General features: G+C 41.5%; 1 protein-coding gene across 1 annotated transcript in view; it reads left to right on the top strand.

The window, feature by feature from the left end:
- Nucleotides 1-19,606, top strand: part of FAM155A (family with sequence similarity 155 member A) — a 688,104-nt gene that overhangs the window by 629,028 nt on the left and 39,470 nt on the right. Inside the window, exon 2 of the mRNA XM_025364784.1 lies at nt 7,074-7,245. Within this exon, the coding sequence (XP_025220569.1) occupies nt 7,074-7,245 (172 nt within the window). The remainder of the gene's footprint in view (nt 1-7,073; nt 7,246-19,606) is intronic.

Here is a 19,606-nt window from a genome sequence, read left to right as displayed (position 1 = left end):
ACATAGAGCTATTGAGGAAGCAGGCTCCCAGGGCGTGGTGATCAAAGAACTGTGGAGTGTGGAAGAGGTACCCGGATGACTCTCAGGTTTCTCACCTGCTTCCCTCTGAAAAGAAGAGGCCAGATTCCACTTTAGAGTTTGTAGTGCTTGAGGTATTGAAACAGAGTGCGACAGAGAGAGAGAGAGAGAGAGAGAGAGAGAGGAGATCAGCATTGGTAATGAAGATTTAGGCTTCACTATTTTAAAGACTACAATTGAATCACGAGGATGGACGGTTGCCCAGAAAGAATGTGTAGAAACAAGCTTGGAACAGAAGCCTGAGGGATACTAACATTTTGGGGAATGGCAGGGAAAACAAACAAACAACAGCAACAGCAAACAAATGAAGATGGAGAAGGAGGGGCAGAGGACTAAGAGGGACGCCAGGATAAAACAAGTCCTGGTGGCATTTCCGGAAGGTGTTCAATCAACCATGATGAGGGCTGGCAAGAGGTCAAACAAGACAACAACTGATTTTCCAGCTGGATTTGTCAGCAGAGGGGCCAAGGAGCTTGGAAAGAACAGTCTCAGTGGAGTGGTTCAAACTGAGGCCCAATCACAGTGAGATGAAGTGAAAGATAAAACAAGGAAGATATGGAGTGTTACATGAGATGTTTATTAATGACGAAGAGAGAAAAAGAGAAACAAAGTTGCCTCTGTATCATAGGGCACGTGTCCCTCGCATAGTGCTGGAGACACACTGACAAATGCTTCTTAGCTTTCCCTTTTTTCCTAAGCCCTGTGCAGATGATCTCTGGATGGGCACATTCTCTATTTGCGAAAGCACAGCCGAGTTGATCTGCTTTTCACCTTCTGTACAATCATATGTCTGGGCCCCTCCATGATGCCATAACCTGATGGGCCGCCTGGGCTAGGGTTGGCCCTGTGATTTTCAGACTGATTCCCTCTGCTATATAAATGGAGTCGGGGATGCTGGCGTGGATGGGCACTGCAGGAGCCTCATTTTGGTGTTGAGAATGGTTTGGGTGGACTGCGAAATGTGGGACAGAGCCCACAAGCTCAAGAGGCCCTGAAATACAAGGGAATAGACTTAAGTGTGATGATAGGATCCAAAAACTGGGTCACCACCAGAAAAGAGGAAGACATTTGCATTTTATTTCAGGAAATGAAGCCAAGACAAAACCCTGGAAGGCAAGGGGTGCTGATGTCACAAGACCCCCCACAAGGGATCAAGAAGCTCAGACCCCTGCTCACCGCCTATCCTTAGCTTACTCCACAGACTCAACTCAGCCTCAGGCAGTGGGGCCTTTCTTGTTTCCCTTTCAGAATATATCACGATTTCCAATTTCTGGGTGTAATATGCTTTCACCAGACACTGATACAGATGTAGCAGAAAGCAGACATTCAGACATAGGAACGTGAAAATTTATTTTGAGTTTCACCCCCACTTAAAACTGTAGCAACATGCGTTATGCATCAAAGTGCATTAGCCTGAGGCGGTTGCTATCGCAGACTAATGCTTACATAACCAATTATTTCACCCACACATACCCAAAACTCAGGCCGCTAGCGGGGTTAGAGCTGGCAGAAATGGATCTAATAAAATGTTATCAACAGATGCTACAAATGTGAAAGGGAAGTTAGTCCTTACTAATAAGTGGGGGGAAAGGGAGGGCAGCTGCTTAACCTCTTGATTTGAAGCTGACAACCATTTTTAATATCTGACATTTTTCTTTGTGATAAAATACATAGCCAACAGATATTTTTTCAGCAGGCTAACATATATTTACATTATAAATCTTCTACCTTGCTCTAAAATATAGAGATGGATTTTGGAGATGGGGATAATATATGTTTAAAAAGCAACGAGAAACTGACCTTCCGCTGGAAAAATATTAATCGCAGGCATTTTTTGAAAGGTTCTGCACAGATTAGCTATCTTCAACTGGGATGCCCAGAACCAAGAGAGGACATGAGGACACTCACACAGGCACACCTGCCAGCCGTCTATATGCCACCATTGTTAACCATGCTGATCCTGGTCCCGTGTAGGATTTCTATTCACAAATGCATGCGCTACTTCAGGATCATCCTGACTTACATGTAAAGCATTTCTTTCTAGAGTTTGTGGCTTCACATCACTCCCTGTAATCGGGAAGCAAAGTACTTCTGCTCGGTCTGTCTCCCGAGGCTGTGCTGTTATAACCAAAGCTTTAAAATTTAAAAAAAAAAAAAAAAACTTCATTAAGAGTGTGAAAATGAGTTTTCTAGATGAGCTCTCTTGGTCTCTTCAGCCTTTGCTGCCCCGATCACCTCTTCAAACAGGCCTGGGTGACCGAGGGATTCTCAGCTGAAGCGAACGCAGGGAAGACGTGGACATCAGTCTGGAGGGAGAGGTGGGGGCTCATACAGCCCGCTCTGCAGAACTGCAAGTGAGTTTCAAAATGAAGTGACTTGGGAAAAAGAAAAAGGAAAAAGGATATGTTCGGAATGAATAATACTCAGGTGATGCCTTCTGAATAACACAGAGTGCAATTTCCACAGTGCCCAGGGGCCCTGGGCATCTGGCGTCCAGGCCTCACCTTGCTCAGCTACCATCTGCATCTTTCTAGGCCCCACTTCCAGCGTTAACAGAGGCTCAGCTAGGTGGTCTCTGAGGCTTTCCACCCCGGAACGTCTCACCTTAGTGACTCCAGAGACCCCGACATATCCAAGGCTCCCTTCGCTTTCTGTCCTCTCAGAAGAGTTCCTGTTACAAGAATTTCCGCTGAAAAAAACTATGAACTGGGCTGTGGAGAGAGTTGAATTGCACTTATTTGCTGCCTGATTTCCCTGTATACGTTTCCTTATTTGTAAAACATTTCCCAAACAAGTCTCAAGGGTTTTATGAGGAAAGATAGCAAGAGAGAAAATGCTTCAGGGGAAAAAGAGAAAAATCGATTCAAGTATTAAGTGAAAATGATGCTGTCATTTGGGCTATTTTTCTAGCGTAGTCTGCTCCTCTTCCAGGCGGCACCTTAAGAACACTGTATGGTGGGCAGCTGTCCAGCAAAGATTGTGACGGTCAATAGTCATTTCCAGAGGACAGGGTGGAGGAGGGTGGGGGCTGTGGGCCATTTAAAATACCCTTTCAAAGCATAATTTCCTGACAAATCAAGCTGCTTCTTGGATAGAAGGAGGCACCGGTCATCAAGGGGGGGAGGGGGTGGATGTTGGTGAGCCATTACTCTGTCACCAGAGACCTCGCACACATTTTTATTCCTTCCCACAATTATTCTTTCATTTCATATAATTATTTATACTCTGCAGTGACACATAGAAAAGCAATTTACCTAATATTTCTCTCTATAGGAGAAGGCCAAGCCATTATAAAAAAGATTTCTAACCTTCTTTATACTCCATAGTTCTTATGAAATAAGACAAGTATACTCATTTTTCACGATGTGCTTTCGTTTGAAAGTTCTTTATTACTTTTAAGATTTAGTCAATTTGTTATTTTAGCCCAGTGCCACCACAAAACATCCTTTTCAACCCCTTCCTGCAAAACCTTCTAGAAAGACATTGGGAGTTGTCTTGGAGCCATGGCCTTCACTCACCTTCCTAACATAGGAATCCTCCTCACTATGTTTTGACAAGAGTTATTGAAAGTCTACTGGAATTTTTCTAGTTCTAGAGAACTCGGCACCTTTGAGGATAGCTCGTTTTATTTCTGTGCATCTCTTTTGGCAGGAAAACTCATCTTTATATCATGCTGATAGCTACCTGTTTGTTTTTCCTCTTGTTTTTATCTTCTGATTCCACAATTTACTGTTTAAAGCCATTGTCATCAGCACATAGCCGGTTCTCAGTCACTGGAGATAACTGTAAGATCCTCACCCCACATTTGCTCTTAGCCACAGTAAATTCTCAGGTATTCTCTGTTCTTCACATAACACAGTTTTCAGGTTTTTACTAACATGCTATGTCACTTTTCAACATCCTAGAAGAATTTTTTTATTTTTATTTTTTGCTTCCCATGCACGCTTTTTCCAGTGTATTCTGAAATATTTTAGCAAATGTGCTGTATGCTTTGCCTCTTTTATCGTAAACACATCTACACGGAGAAGATAAATCCTTTGGTTATATAACATCTGCTTCTCAGCCTTAATCTCTTAAGTAGCAATAAAATATTTCTCCTCCATCCTTCGGATTTCGACTCAGCTCACATGGTTTCCCCGACTTGTTTTCTGATGTATCTTATCCCTAGAGCTAAAATTTTAGAAAATATTTAATACTCAAATGAGGAATCTTCATTGCACACTCAAAGCCCAGGAGGTAGCTCATAATGGATGCCACAATGGAGCCTGGCTGGAGAGGTCGTTAAAGCTCAGAGTATAAGGTCTGGGATTCTGCCGGTGGCTTTGCAATGACAATCGATCACTTTGCTTCATAACTACTACTACCTGATACTTAAAAAAAAAAAAATGCTGCGATCTCTTACTAGTTTCTTCTTTCTTTCTTCTTTCTTTTTCTTTTCTTTATTTTGGAGTTAAAAAAACATCTGCAAAGGAAATATAGTGGAAATAGAATTTAAGGAACCAGAAAAAAAATGGATCTGTTCCCATTGGGCAGTGCTGAGGAAAGTGGTTGCAAAGAGGGTGTGTAGGTCTGAAGAGACTCCAATACTGGATGCCCCACCGTCTGCGAGAGACGAGACATTGTTTCTTAAGTTTATGGCTACAGGACACCATTCTCTATTCAGAACCCATTTTAACTGGAATAACTGTGGAAAGGCAAGCTGTAGGGGAGCGGTGGGCATGGGGACCACAATTTGGCCAACGAAAACATGAGCCACTTTCTGGAATTACATAGGGCATTCATTACAGAAAAACAGGTAATCCCAGAAGTGTGCAGAAAGCAAGCTGTCCTCATAATGGAATGTTATTGTTTGAACTGCAGGTATAAGCCTCTCCTGCTTCCTCTAGTACCTGAGAAAGGTCGTTAAGCCCAGGAATCAGAGTATACGTGGCTCATTCTTATATTACAGCTTAGTTTACAAAATGTCATGTCGTATTACATACCATGTCATATTACACAAACATCAAGGTCCATGGCATTTTGACAAACATTTTCAACTTCCCCATGGTTTGATTAAGAAATCATTTCATTTTTTCTTCTGAAGCTGGTGCTTCCAGCCTCTTGCTGCCAGCACCACCCCCACCTTCACCTGTCCCCCTGAGGCAACCTCTTGCTGTCCCTCTGCGGCACACAGCCACAGCCCACCTCCGTTTTCCAGTTGGCATAAGAATTCTTAGAGGTTTCTTCAGCTATCGTAACATTTTCTTCTAGTGCAGTTTTTCAGTGTACACTGTTACGAGAAGACTCATTCAAAAGACCTATAAGAATTCTAATTATTTGTATGTTTTACTAACAAGTTACATGGTAATTGTGAACCATTGATGACTGGCAAAGAAAACTTACTTTTGGCCATTTAAAAGTGTATCTCACTTTGATATTTATCTCATTTTACCTCTACCGAGGCACCTTGATCACAGAATAAAGCATCATCTTGATCAACCTAATAAAAAGTCATGAATAAGAAAATACAATCCTCCTTCTACCAAATGTATATTGACCAGGGGCATGGAAGGCCATGCTGATTTTAGGTTCATCTGCAAACTCCCTTGTGATTTCATAAGTGCTTTAAAAGTAGTTTTCAGATTAAATATAGGATAACTATTAGGAACACAGTCTTTGGAGTCTTACAGAACATGAATTTAAAGTCTGGATTTTCCACTTCCATTACCTAATATTATTATTACTTAATATTATTCCTGTGCAAAATGTGACTAATAGTTATGTTCAAAACTGCATGCTGAGAATTAAATGGAAAAAAAAAGTTTACAACTTACTTAGAAAAGAGTATAAAGTTGATAAATAGTAGGTATTATTCTTGTTATTGTTAAGTATTTATAATCTCTTAGTTGAAAATCAGTAGATTTAATCAGGAAGTTAAGTTTTCAAAATCCAGTGATATCTAAAGTAAATACTATTATTCTTGTTACTATTAAGTATTTATAATCTCTTAAGTGCAGCACCTCCATTCTTCTAGGTAAAATATAACCAGCAAAATGTTACTTGGATAATATTAACCCTAGAAATAGATAAATAAAAGCCATTAGTGCCAAGGACCTGGAGAATAACTGAATTTCAGCGACCTGTACTGCAAATGGGTACATCTGCCATTGTTTTGTTTGAATTTAAGATCAGCTTATTCCTACGTGTCAGAAAAAGGCAATTTTTTCAATGTTTGTTTTCCCAAATAGCAAGCAAAACAAAGAGATGAATGAAGTCCCAGTCCTTTCACATTTGATGAAAGTATAGAAATACGTAGCAAACATTCATGAGGCTGGCACCTCATCTAGAAGGTTGAAGCTGTGGCTCTGATGAGGCTTCCCTCCTACTCCCAACCACACCACAGCATATGATGTCTGATCTACGTTGGGTGTTTCCGGGCTTTCAGACAGTGAGATTTTTAATGCATTTGGCGTGAGTCATGCATGTAAATGTCCATTTCTGCCTGTTCTGTGCCTCTGAAAGTCCAAGATCTAAACAGCAGTTTCCCAACCCCTGCTGGGCCCTCTTTGTAAAGTGCTTCGCGCCATCTAGTGTCCGATGGAGGCATAGACGTGGGACTCATGCGGAGGGAACTGGCTGACCAGCCACACTGCAGCAAGTAACCACAGCACAAGCAACAGGGTCAATTATTTATTTTACTTTAGATATCCCTGGATTTTGAAAATTTAACTTCCTGTTTAAATCCACTGATTTTCAAATAAGCCGCATAAAATTAAAGGCCAAAATACCTTTTACATTCAATTAGGGACTCAATCAAGTGCTGTTTTGCTTTTATTGCGGAGACTTTCGTTGCTGTGTTTTTATCACTTGCAGCTGTCGTTGTGTAAATACGCTTTCTCGCAATGAGGGCTTTCCTAGGATCCACTTGAAACCACAGCACGCTTGCACGCGTCTCACAGTGCCTCTGTCATTCTGTTGTCACGCCTCTATATTTTTCATTCTTCTCTTTTTTTCAGATTGTCTACAAAGCCTGGCTCTGTTCCCAGTACTTTGAAGTCACACAGTTTAACTGCAGAAAGACAATTCCTTGCAAGCAATACTGTTTGGAGGTTCAGACGAGGTGTCCATTTATATTGCCCGACAATGATGAAGTCATCTACGGAGGCCTCTCCAGTTTCATCTGTACAGGTACGGTGCCGGGTGGGAGTCTGTGCACCAGCCTCCGGTGGTTTTGCTTTCTTGTGTCATGTTTGTTTGCTTTGCCGTTTCCTTTCACTGATATAACCTTGAACATGGTAGTTTTCCGCACTTTCACTAATAGAAGTAGCCAAAGCTCCCCTCAACTGCTCTGGAAATGATTTAGCTTCCGTGCCACGTAGTCTATCTGTAACTGAGACCACAGTTATTCACTGTGTAAAAGAAGAAATCTAATGGCAAAATATTAGCAATCATTAGATATACTTACATGTGACCTAGTGTAGGTTAGATTCTGCCTGCATTGCCTTTGAATTCCGTAAGAACAGAAGACGTGCTAAGACCAGTGAAATTATGCTTTTCACATTAGTCAGAAGTTGATGTTCTCTTGCCTGTTTTCTTTTTTTTTAATTTTCTGAGAATTTTTATGTGATTTTATCTGTAAAAAGTATTAAGAGCTTTAAAAATATCTGCCTAAATTGTGTGTGTGTCTATTAGAGCCACACAACAAGCCTATCCATTAAACAATGTTTACTTCTTTCAGCAAATGAGTCAGACTGGACAAAACACCAATATCAGCATCCTTTTCTGGACATTTATAAGCATTACATAATTTAGACAGAATAAGATATAAAGAGCAAGAGCCTTTTTTTTTTTTTAATAAAATGATAATTAGATGGCGAGAACAAGATCCTTTGCCAGGGTGGTGTGATAATCCGAGTTGTAGCTCTGCATTCTCTTTTTGTAATGATAATGCTATACGATGTCCCTGGCACTATGTGGCTCGAGTTGTAGCATGTTTCGTTTTCAAGTGCAAGGATAAAACACTATCGTATGCGTACATGAAATTCTCTTCTGACATTAGACTTACCAAACTCCTCTAAAACAGAGTAACATATTAAGATGCTCAAATGAGAATTTATCAAATTATTTGTGCATCACTTATTTACATATGTATTCATTAGCCACACTGTTCTAAGTGATAAGCAATCGAGAGATCGTCCACCAAAGCTCCCCATAAGAACTGAACTGGATGAGTATTTCTTTTTCTTTTTCTTTTTTCTTTTTTTGAGACGGAGTCTTGCTCTGTCACCCAGGCTGGAGTGCAATGGTGTGATCTTGGCTCACTTTAACCTCCACCTCCCGGGTTCAAGCAATTCTCGTGCCTCAGCCTCCTGAATAGCTGAGGTTACAGGCATGCACCACCGCACCTGGCTAATTTTTATATTTTTAGTAGAGACGGGGTTTCACCATGTTGGCCAGGCTGGTCTCCAACTCCTGACCTCAAGTGATCTGCCCGCTTTGGCCTCCCAAAAGTGTTGGAATTATAAGTGCGAGCCACCGTGCCCGGCCTGGAATAGTATTTTTCTTTCTTTTTTTTTTTTTTAACTGTACTTTAAGTTCTAGGGTACATGTGCACAGCGTGCAGGCTTGTTACATATGTATACATGTGCCATGTTGGTGTGCTGCACCCATTAACTCGTCATTTTAGTATTTCTTACGCTGCCCAAGCTTGTGGGAAGAACAGGTGACTGAAGGTCAGGCGCCTCGGCCTTCATCCTGTTTCTATTGTGCATTCTCTCGGAGGCACCACCCCTTCACGAGTAAATTAGAAAGTGCAGTGGTCAAACCCGCCCCCATGTGGATTTGCTGCAAGGATTACAGATAAGGGAGAAGGGCAAATTATGTCTTTAACCAGCCATAGCCGTTGCACACAGGAAAGTGAAATGTAGAATGATTTCACAGGCCTGCATGTTATTCTACTGAATTGATGCTCAAGTCATTTTTTATGTAGCTCCTCTTTGCTGGAGGGGGAGGAGGGGTAGAAAGGAGGGAAGAGGGAAGGAAGGAATCAGGGAAGGAGGGAAGGAAGGAATCAGGGAAGGAGGAAATCAATATTTTCTTGCTTTGAGTTTGAAACAAAATTCACCAGACACAGGCTATTAATTCATATTGAATTTTGCATAGAACATTCCACAAATAACTATGAAGATAAGGCCTTCATTGTTTTATTGTGGGACACTGAGGTGTCTGTGACATTAGGACTTCAGAGAAGCTATTGGATTTTTATGTACAGGCTGTATTTATGCAGTTACACTCACATTGGCTTTTGTCCTAGAGAAGAACAATAGTTTTCGAACCAAGTTCTCAAAGTAGAGAAAAAACCCAAATGAAGGGTGAGGTGTTTGCGTTTATCTTATATCTTTTTCCTACACATATCTGTATTTGTGAATCTGAAATACATGTTTGAATGTTCACCCCCTTCCTCCATACACATTCAGAATGCCAGGGTAGGATTACATCTCTCACTTCACAACATAGGCAGAGAATCCAGTCTGCAGTTTTCATTGTTTTCGAGTTTGGTAAAGACAGCTTCTTCATAGCCATAACTACATCATTACGGAAAAGTGGCAGGAAAAAAGAGATTTTTCATCAGATCCAGAGAAAAATGGCATCTCTGTTAGAGGCCCCCTAGGATAATCTCATCACTGAACATTTGGAAACCTAAGAACAGTGGTTCTTATGTCACTTTCAGTTGGGTTAATGTTCATTTTATGTTTAAATTGCTTGAAAATATACAGGATAAATTCTGAAGTCATTTTGCCCTGAAGTTCTGTAAAACAATCTGACAGAAAAAGACAGTAATTTTCATATTGATCTTCTTTTCTAAGGTGTGACCTATGCCTCTTTGAAGAATTCTCATCCATGTTGATAACTAGCAGCCATCATTTCTCACCATCCGTTACAGGTGTCCCTTAAGAGTGCACTGCTGAGGCCAGATGCAGTGGCTCATGCCTGTAATCCCCACAATTTGGGGAGGCTGAGGTGGGAGGATTGCTTGTAGCCAGGAGTTTGAGGCCAGATTGGACAACATAGCAAGACTTTTCCTCTACAAAAAATTAAAAATAAAAAAAGTCCCCAGACACAGTTGTGTGCACTTGTAGTCCCAGCTATTTGGAAGGCAGATACAGGATTGCTTGAGCTCAGGTGCTGGAGGTTGTAGTGAGCTGTGATCCTGCCACTGTGTTCCAGCCTGGGCAACATAGCGAGACCCTACCTCAAAAGGAAAAAGAAATGAAAGAGTGCACTGCTGGACCTAAGCAAGGAGATTTCTACTTCTGTCCATCACACCTGCCTGCCCATTGCTTATAAGAGTCCCAGACGTGGGCCCCAGAATGGTTTTCAGCTTGGATGATGTTAGAATAGAGGACAGCTCTCAGAGGACCACTGGCTAAACTGTGGAGTAGCTTGTCATGCTTCTAAGGAACCTAGTAATACATGCATGCATATACTTTGTTCCCAGATTTTAAGTTGCACATTTCTGGATGTCCATCTTCTACAAATGTACATGGATTTTTAAATAGTTTACATTATAAATAAGTTTGCAATTAAATGTGAGCCATCTCAGGTACCTTTATGCATTTTGCATGAAATGTCTTCTGTACCCAGGAAGGACCAGAGTAAACACAGAAGAGAACTGGGAGTCTTTTTTCTAGTTTCCCAGTTGGCTGCTGATAACCTCAGGCCACCTGGATGGCCTTAGGTTGGATGGTGAGCTCATAGCAACTTCACATGTTCACAGGTAGTTCTGTTGGATGTCCTCCTCATTGAGTTAGGCACAGTGACGATCGCTAAACACAGTTCCATCAAAAAGAATTCACCAAGTAACTTGACCTTCATCTTGCCTCCAGCAATTTTTCTTTTTGAAAAAAATCATAAAGCATTTGATTTCCACTCTAGATGTTAAAAGTGCAATCATTTCTCACTAAGAATTAAAGGAATAGGTGGAGTTTCCTTCAAATTCAACAAATTTAATTATAATGGTTTTCCTATTTGAACTGCATCCAATTCACAGCTTCCAGAAGGATGGAGAATTCCCTCTAGGATGTTGAGGATTCTTCACTTAATTTTCTTATTGACCTCAAAAAAAGTATTCTGTAAGCACATAACTGCATATGGCCTGATGACAGACACTATCCATGTGAGCATCAGTTTTTTTCTAGGTGCTTCTCCTTAGTGGCAAACCAGTGGCATGGTGATTCCTTTTCTTAGAGTCCTCTGCACCCAGAATCTTAGAGGACCTCGAGTTCTTCCTGTCATTGTCTTATTGGCTATATACTGATACCTAGGATTCCTATTATTCACAAAAAAAGGGAATATCAGCCCTTGGAATCGGTGAACAATTTCTGTAAATGATCAGGAGGTTTTTTACCATTTTGGTCACACGTATTAAATTTAGTATCTCGTGCATCATTTCTTCATGGTGCTCACATCACCATGTACCAAATTAGAAAGTTTTAAATGTATATTTTTTTGATCATCTGCTACTTTGTGTACCTATGATCCTGCAGTAACCCAGGAACTTCTTTTAAAAAATGAAATATCTGAGAATGCATGTCCATTACTATAGAATGCTTTTGATTGAGGATGTTACGGAAGGTCATGACCAAATGTTCTAACCACGGATCTTGATGACAAGCGCATCCCCGTGCATATGTTTAATTCCAATTCTGTCTTAGGAGATAAAAGGAAAGACACTTTGCCTTAGCTTGCTCTTGATTTTTTTTTTCTGTTAAAGAATAAAACTGACACGTGACTGAAGAAATGTTTTAAAAATTAATTGGAAAGAAATTCTGAGGTGCTGTCAGGGTGAAACATGTCATTTAATGTTAGGCATTATTGAGCTAAAATTTGTCAAGGTGGGTTCTGTTGGGTTTGCAAGCTCAGTTCGCATAATGCACTGCTGTTTTAGAAACTCAGTTGCTTCATCTTTAAAGTGAGGGGGTGGAAGTCGTTTTTGGATTCTACGATGTCAGCCCGTCATTGTGGTAATTACGTGGGCTTCCCTCTCCACACTCCCTCGCCTAATTCCAGAGTCCCCTGGAGAAATCCTTGATTGCTTACCTGTAACAGTGAACCAAGCTGCAGAAAACAGAGGCAGCGGAGGAGCACAGGCTGAGGGTGCTATGGTAACAAACATTAAGAAAATTACCATTTGATTGACAGATAAAATAGACCAGCCATGATTTGCTGCTCCCTTGCACAGGGAAATTACTGAAGGAATGAAAGTAAAAGTTGGTCTGCTGGGGGTTACTGACAATGGAGATAAAACATATTTTAAGACTTCTATGTAAATTCTGCATTCCATTTTTTTTTTTCTTTTTCTTTCTTTTTGAGCTGTGACAGGAATAAGGTTATGTTTCTGTCTCTGGGGAAAATACTGTGGGCTGCTGTTGTTCCTTACTTGATAGGCGGTTGAGGCTGCAATGGGAGGTGGGCGCCCCCTGGTGGCGACTCTGTGCGCCTGCAGAGTGTCTGAGAGGACGTTCACTGCCTGCAGGGAACGGAAGGGAACGACCCGAGGGGAGGAAATGCGTTGATCTGCATATGGATCACATTCGAAGGAATTTTTTTTAATGTTTGGCATCTCACGGTTTACTTGTGAGTGAGTTCACAACTGTGAAAGAAAAAACATTTGCAAAAATCCAGTCCTCACATGACCAGTGAGTTGAGAAAGATTTTTAAAAGACAAAAAGATGTTCTCATGAGAGGAAAATTTCAGTAGGAAGAAAAATCTACTTCTGTAGATTTTAATTTGAACATTTATGCCATTTCAATTTATTTATTTTCCCCTATGTATACATATGTTCATTTAATTTTTTAAAATCAGGGGTTTTTTTCTTTGAAAACAGAATAATAAAAAGACCACTGTAGTTATAGCATCATTTAATATCATACGAAATATTTTAATCAATATATCAAAGTTTAAGGCAAAAACGTGACAGGAGATGGTATGCCCAGAATAAAAATTTAAAAATATGAGAGTAGGTTATAAAACCAAGTAACATGTAATAACTTCATATGTTCATGACATCTTCTTCCATTAAAACATTGTACTATTTCAGGTTTATTTCAGTTAATATCTTTAGGTTTGAGTTCAGATCATTCCTACTTAAGATTGCTTTTTCTGAATTCTATATTCATAAAGATCCCAGCAGGTCAAGTTTGTCTTTGGCAAGAGAATGTATGTAGGGAATTGAGGAGAAATTAGGATGTCTGATGAATTCTGCTAGTAGCTCTGAATTTTGGAAAATCGCCCCCACTCTAAGGTCCCATTGCCTCACCTCCACACGTGGCTAACAGTACTGAGCCCAGTGCCAGAACACTCAGTGCCCAGGGCTGCCGAGAGCAGAGGCCCGAGCTAGATGGGACCCCCTGTAGTCTAGCCTGGTGGTGCTTGCGGAGTGGCAGGTGCAGCTGCAGAGGAGAATGAGGTTTTATTCTTGTCTGTGTGGGGAGAGGAAGACACCTCCCTCCAGCTCACCTTCGTGATGCTTGTTGAAGAGCAGGGAGAGCTTGTGGGCGGCCTCCTCTGACTCCAGCTCACCTAGGTGACGCTTGTTGGAGAGCAGGGAGAACTTGTGGGCACCCCCCTCTGCCTCCAGTTCACCTGGGTGACGCTTGTAAGAGAGCAGGGAGAACTCGTGGGTGGCCCCCTCTGCCTCCAGGCATGCTGACAACTGGGCAGGCCCTGCATGCGCTTGCTCACCTCGACAGCCTTTGGGGAAATTCTAACGTAGTTCAAGTTATCCTTCTGCTTCTCATCACTATACCTTGCCTGGTCTAAGAGTAGACATGAAATGCATCAGACCAGGGAGAGTGGAGAAAACCAAACCAGGAGCACTTGCAGGAACAGGAGTTCAATCAGCCCTGAGAAACATCTGTGCTTCAGTGGTGGGTCCTGAGCCAGCTGCCCCAGGGAACCACTGAGGGCCTAGCTGAGCCATGTTAGGGCCCATCACTACGTCAGGGGGTACTGTGGGGGACAGACCACAGTGCCTGACAGCTGTCCTTTTTGATGCCATCAAGGGAAGATTTAGTGACTTCAGCCCACACTCACTCGTTAACCTTGCGCAGAAGTGACGCTGTGTCTGGCAAATACGTTCAGGCCCTCTGCACCCTCTGGAAGGAAAGTCACCCTTTGCTCAAGCCAGACTATGCGCGCTGCCCTCAGAGAGGCAGTGCCAGCGCCCGCACTGCTGAGCTGCTGAGTCTCTTCCTAGATGGAAGCTGAATCAAAACATGTAGTGATCTCCTCTACAGCAAGGAGGTGATAACACACACCCGTGACAAAGCTTTCCCTGCATTCAGCGTGAGTGAGTGAACTTACAACTACTGACCACACAGTGGCTGTCAAAGCTGGAAGCTAAAGGAAAGTCTGAATTCTGGAATGTCAGTTTAGGAAGAATATGGCCAAGTGAGATTTCCCAGAACAGGTGAAATCTTATTCAATGAGAGTGTTTACCCATTCTGTCTACAAGTCAGTCATCTTTGTGAAGAATTTATGCCCACTTGGTAGCTGTTCTGGATACTGGACCACTTTGAACAATGACATTATCCTACGTGATTATAGATTGAGTCAATCTTAGACAAACCAGAATTACTGAAGTCATCTAGTCTGATGCCTTGAGGATTAACCACTCCCTCAAAACAAGCAATTGCAGAAACAAGAATAGCTCCACATTTCCTGGCTTTTAGTCCAGCATTTGTAGTGGAACAGGAAACGACCTGCCAGCCCATCCTGAAATTCTTGTGTAAGCAATTGTTTCCTTGCTATGCACAGCTGGAAAAAGTCAGTCAGTAGGTTAAGGAAGGTGGTCGCGCCCACAGCCTGCTGTCTTTGCAATGCAAATCTCATTGTTCAAACATGTCCTGATTTCTCAACATCACACATCACATTAAAAATGGATATTACAAGCATTTTGGAACATAGACATTCTTCTGGTTAAATAAAGAAAAGAAGACTGTCTGGGTCATTATTCTGAGGGAAATTTTCTGCTAAGATGGCTCATTTTGTCAGATTGGTGAGTGAGACTCTTAGGATGCATATACACACACAAATAAATTAGTGTAAAGGGTAAGAACAGAGAACTAAAGTTTCTAAAATGTCTGTGTGAATATTATGAATGCAAATCACCTTATCCTTGTGTTATAGATATTTTATAATATATAAAAGATTCTACATACATAATATCTATACCACATCAACATATATTTATATAATTTATACATAATTCAAATATCCAATTTATATATAGATACAATTAAAATAGCTAAATTTCCAGGTAATGTAGGTAATTAAAATAAAAAATACCTTAGGTTTAAAAATTGAAGACCGATTTGTAAGGAGAACTTTAGCTTTAAAGTTAATTCCAAATAAAAAAAAAAAAGAGACGGTGAATTTAATTTAGGCATAGCAGCACTGATGGAGTAAATGTGTAAATTCTCCAAGAAGAAAACTTGAAAATAAAAAGTTCATTTAGGAATAAAACCTCTAGAATGCTATTTTAAGATGGTGGTTCTCATGTTATTGTTTGACACTACTGGATCAGTCCTAAATATGGTATGTTATACCTTTATTGACCAATTTATGGGATCAAAAGAGTGACAAACCCAGGCATAGAGAGTCTGAAAATGCCGACCTCGACACCAAAACCCACTCCTGCCAGAAAGTAAGGCTCGTGGTAACCTTCACTACAATCTCCTCCTTTATGGAATACGTCATTACCTGAGGGAGTCGGGGAGATGCTTTTTTGGGCTTGTCTTAGGGACATTTGCTGTGTTTTAGTCTTTTTGTGTGTATAAGTGGGCTGAGAAAACCCAAGGAAATCCACCTTCAAATACGCAGGAACAAACATTGCAAGGGAAATGAAAATAATTTCAATCACAAGGGAAATAATTGTCCCAAGATAGGGTCTGTTTCTCACTGCAGAGTAAATTCTTCTTACAGAGGTAATTTTTTTATTTATGTTATTTATTTATTTATTTTTTTTTTTTTTTTTGAGACAGCATCTCGCTCTGTCTCCCAGGCTGGAGTGCAGTGGCAGTGGTGCAGTCTCGGCTCACTGCAACCTCCACCTCCTGGTTTCAAGCAATTCTCCTGCCTCAGCCTCCCAAGTAGTTGGGACTGCAAATGCATGCCACCACGTCCAGCTGGTTTTTGGTATTTTTCATAGAGACAGGGTTTCACCGTGTTAGCCAGGCTGGTCTCGATCTCCTGACCTCATAACCCACCCACCTTGATCTCCCCAGAGGTAATTTTAAGATGTAGCATTCCACTGTGAACTGTGAAGAGCCAGAGAAACTTCCTTCTAATCTCTTCCAAGGCCTATGATATGTGCATATACGTTGAGAGATATCTATCAACTTACAACTGATAGATAGATAGATAGATAGATAGATAGATAGATAGATAGATAATCAACGTATATGCACATATCATAGACCTTGGAAGAGATCACATGGAAAGGCCAGTTTTTGAGAACCAGAGACAAAAGCCAAAATAGTTCTCGATCGCCATCTCTTCATTGCAGTGCCATGTCTGCCGGTGTGGTAAATAGGCAATTTCACTGGATGAATGTTCATTTTTACAGCTCCAGGGCCCTTAAGGTTCAACTTCAGAGTTACGTCTGATGCCACCAATGAGTAGGAACAGGTCCTGCGGCCACACTGAAGTCACCGGGACTACAGCAGTTGATATTACATACTTTTGAAATATTTAAATAAGGTGTGTTTACTTATGTTTGAATTGATAAGTGGTGCTCATGACACGACATCCAAAAGACACAAAACAGGCAAGATCAAGTCACCTCCTGCAGCCAACTGGTGACTGATGTCATGGGTTACAGATTTATTGTCGTTTATTTACTCAGTTCCTGACTAATGGCCATGTGGGTTATTCCTAGCCATCTGTTATTAAATGCAGTTCTACAAGGCATATTTTTGTTGCTGTATCATTTACCACAGCCTGTGAATTTTACTGTAAAATAGCTGTATACCAAGAAGTAGAGATGGATGAAAGAGTCTGCGCATTCATCGTGTCGGAGATGTTTGCATGCAACCCGTTATTGGCACAGATCGTGTCCCTCACTCGATGTCCTAATTCCCTTAGGGGAGTCTCCAAGCTCCTTAACCTGACTTGATTTGACCTGTTTCCCACCGCCGCCCAACCTCATTCATCATCACTTCCTCTTTGGGACCTAACACCCCAAATATAGCCACCCAGCATGTGAAGCCCCACTGCCTGGGATGCCCATGCATCAAAGCTTCCTCTGACTAATCCTGAAGCCACTGTGGCTCCCAGGAGGAGGCTTTCGCTGACCCTCAAGGGGGAGTTTGGAGTTTGGAGTAAGTGTGCCCAGAGCACCCTGTGCTTCTGCTGCTGTGGTGCTCACTGGGCTGCATTTTAGTCACAGGCCACTTGCCTGTCTCCTCGTTTTGGTGAGTTGGGTTAAGGTAAGAACTTATGTCCTCTGGTGTGTCCACAGGACACCAAAAAAGTGCCAGACACATTGTTTGTGTTCAGTAAGCAAACATTGGATGAGTTCATTAATGAGTGGCAACTCCGTCCTTTGAGCAAGAAGAAACTCTGTGGTGAGAGGTGTCACTCAGGACAAGCAGCGAGGGGCAGCCATGCTCTGCACAGCCTGCAATGCTCCTGCCCACGGGCACCTGTGGCAGTGTGTGAAAGAGCAAGGGAGCTGATGGCTGGATGCACTGTAACAAAGTGTCCTCTGTTGGGAGTCAGAAGCACCTCAGTATTTCATGTCAAAGCTGCCTTTTGTCCTTGTGTCCCACCCTCCTGTCAACGCAGTATAGAGGCTCTGGCTGAATGGAGTTCACACTGCCGCCACACAACTCCATTACCTGGAACACTGGAACTTAAAGGCTGAAAAGTGATGTGGTGTCTAAGCTTATGGAATTTACATTTTGAATGTTTTTTTTTTTTTTATACTTTAAGTTCTAGGGTACATGTGCATAATGTGCAGGTTTGTTACATATGTATACTTGTGCCATGTTGGTGTGCTGCATCCATCAACTTGTCAGCACCCATCAACTCGTCATTTACATCAGGTATAACTCCCAATGCAATCCCTCCTCCCTCCCCCTTCCCCGTGATAGGCCCCAGTGTGTGATGTTCCCCTTCCCGAGTCCAAGTGATCTCATTGTTCAGTTCCCACCTATGAGTGAGAATATGCAGTGTTTGGTTTTCTGTTCTTGTGATAGTTTGCTGAGAATGGTTTCCAGCTGCATCCATGTCCCTACAAAGGACACAAACTTATCCTTTTTTATGGCTGCGTAGTATTCCATGGTGTATATGTGCCACGTTTTCTTAATCCAGTCTGTCACTGATGGACATTTGGGTTGATTCCAAGTCTTTGCTATTGTGAATAGTGCTGCAATAAACATACGTGTGCATGTGTCTTGATAGCAGCATGATTTATAATCCTTTGGGTATATACCCAGTAATGGGATGGCTGGGTCATATGGTACTTCTAGTTCTAGATCCTTGAGGAATCGCCATACTGTTTTCCATAATGGTTGAACTACTTTACAATCCCACCAACAGTGTAAAAGTGTTCCTATTTCTCCACATCCTCTCCAGCACCCATTGTTTCCTGACTTTTTAATGATTGCCATTCTAACTGGTGTGAGATGGTATCTCATTCTGGTTTTGATTTGCATTTCTCTGATGGCCAGTGATGATGAGCATTTTTTCATGTGTCTGTTGGCTGTATGAATGTCTTCTTTTGAGGAATGTCTCCTTTTGGGAAATGTCTGTTCATATCCTTTGCCCACTTTTTGATGGGGTTGTTTTTTTCTTGTAAATTTGTTTGAGTTCTTTGTAGGTTCTGGATATTAGCCCTTTGTCAGATGAGTAGATTGCAAAAATGTTCTCCCATTCTGTAGGTTGCCTGTTCACTCTGATGGTAGTTTCTTTTGCTGTGCAGAAGCTCTTTAGTTTAATTAGATCCCATTTGTCAATTTTGGCTTTTGTTGCCATTGCTTTTGGTGTTTTAGACATGAAGTCCTTGCCCATGCCTATGTCCTGAATGGTATTACCTAGGTTTTCTTCTAGGGTTTTTATGGTATTAGGTCTAACATTTAAGTGTCTAATCCATCTTGAATTAATTTTCGTATAAGGAGTAAGGAAAGGATCCAGTTTCAGCTTGCGACTTATGGCTAGCCAATTTTCCCAGCACCATTTATTAAATAGGGAATCCTTTCCCCATTTCTTGTTTTTGTCAGGTTTGTCAAAGATCAGATGGCTGTAGATGTGTGGTATTATTTCTGAGGACTCTGTTCTGTTCCATTGGTCTATATCTCTGTTTTGGCACCAGTACCATGCTGTTTTGGTTACTGTAGCCTTGTAGTATAGTTTGAAGTCAGGTAGTGTGATGCCTCCAGCTTTGTTCTTTTGACTTAGGATTGTCTTGGCAATGCGGGCTCTTTTTTGGTTCCATATGAACTTTAAAGCAGTTTTTTCCAATTCTGTGAAGAAAGTCATTGGTAG

The sequence above is a fragment of the Theropithecus gelada genome, chromosome 17 (assembly GCF_003255815.1).
Source record: "Theropithecus gelada isolate Dixy chromosome 17, Tgel_1.0, whole genome shotgun sequence".
NCBI lineage: Eukaryota > Metazoa > Chordata > Mammalia > Primates > Cercopithecidae > Theropithecus > Theropithecus gelada.
Note: the sequence above shows the minus strand (reverse complement) of the source record. Positions and strands in the feature narration are given on the sequence as shown.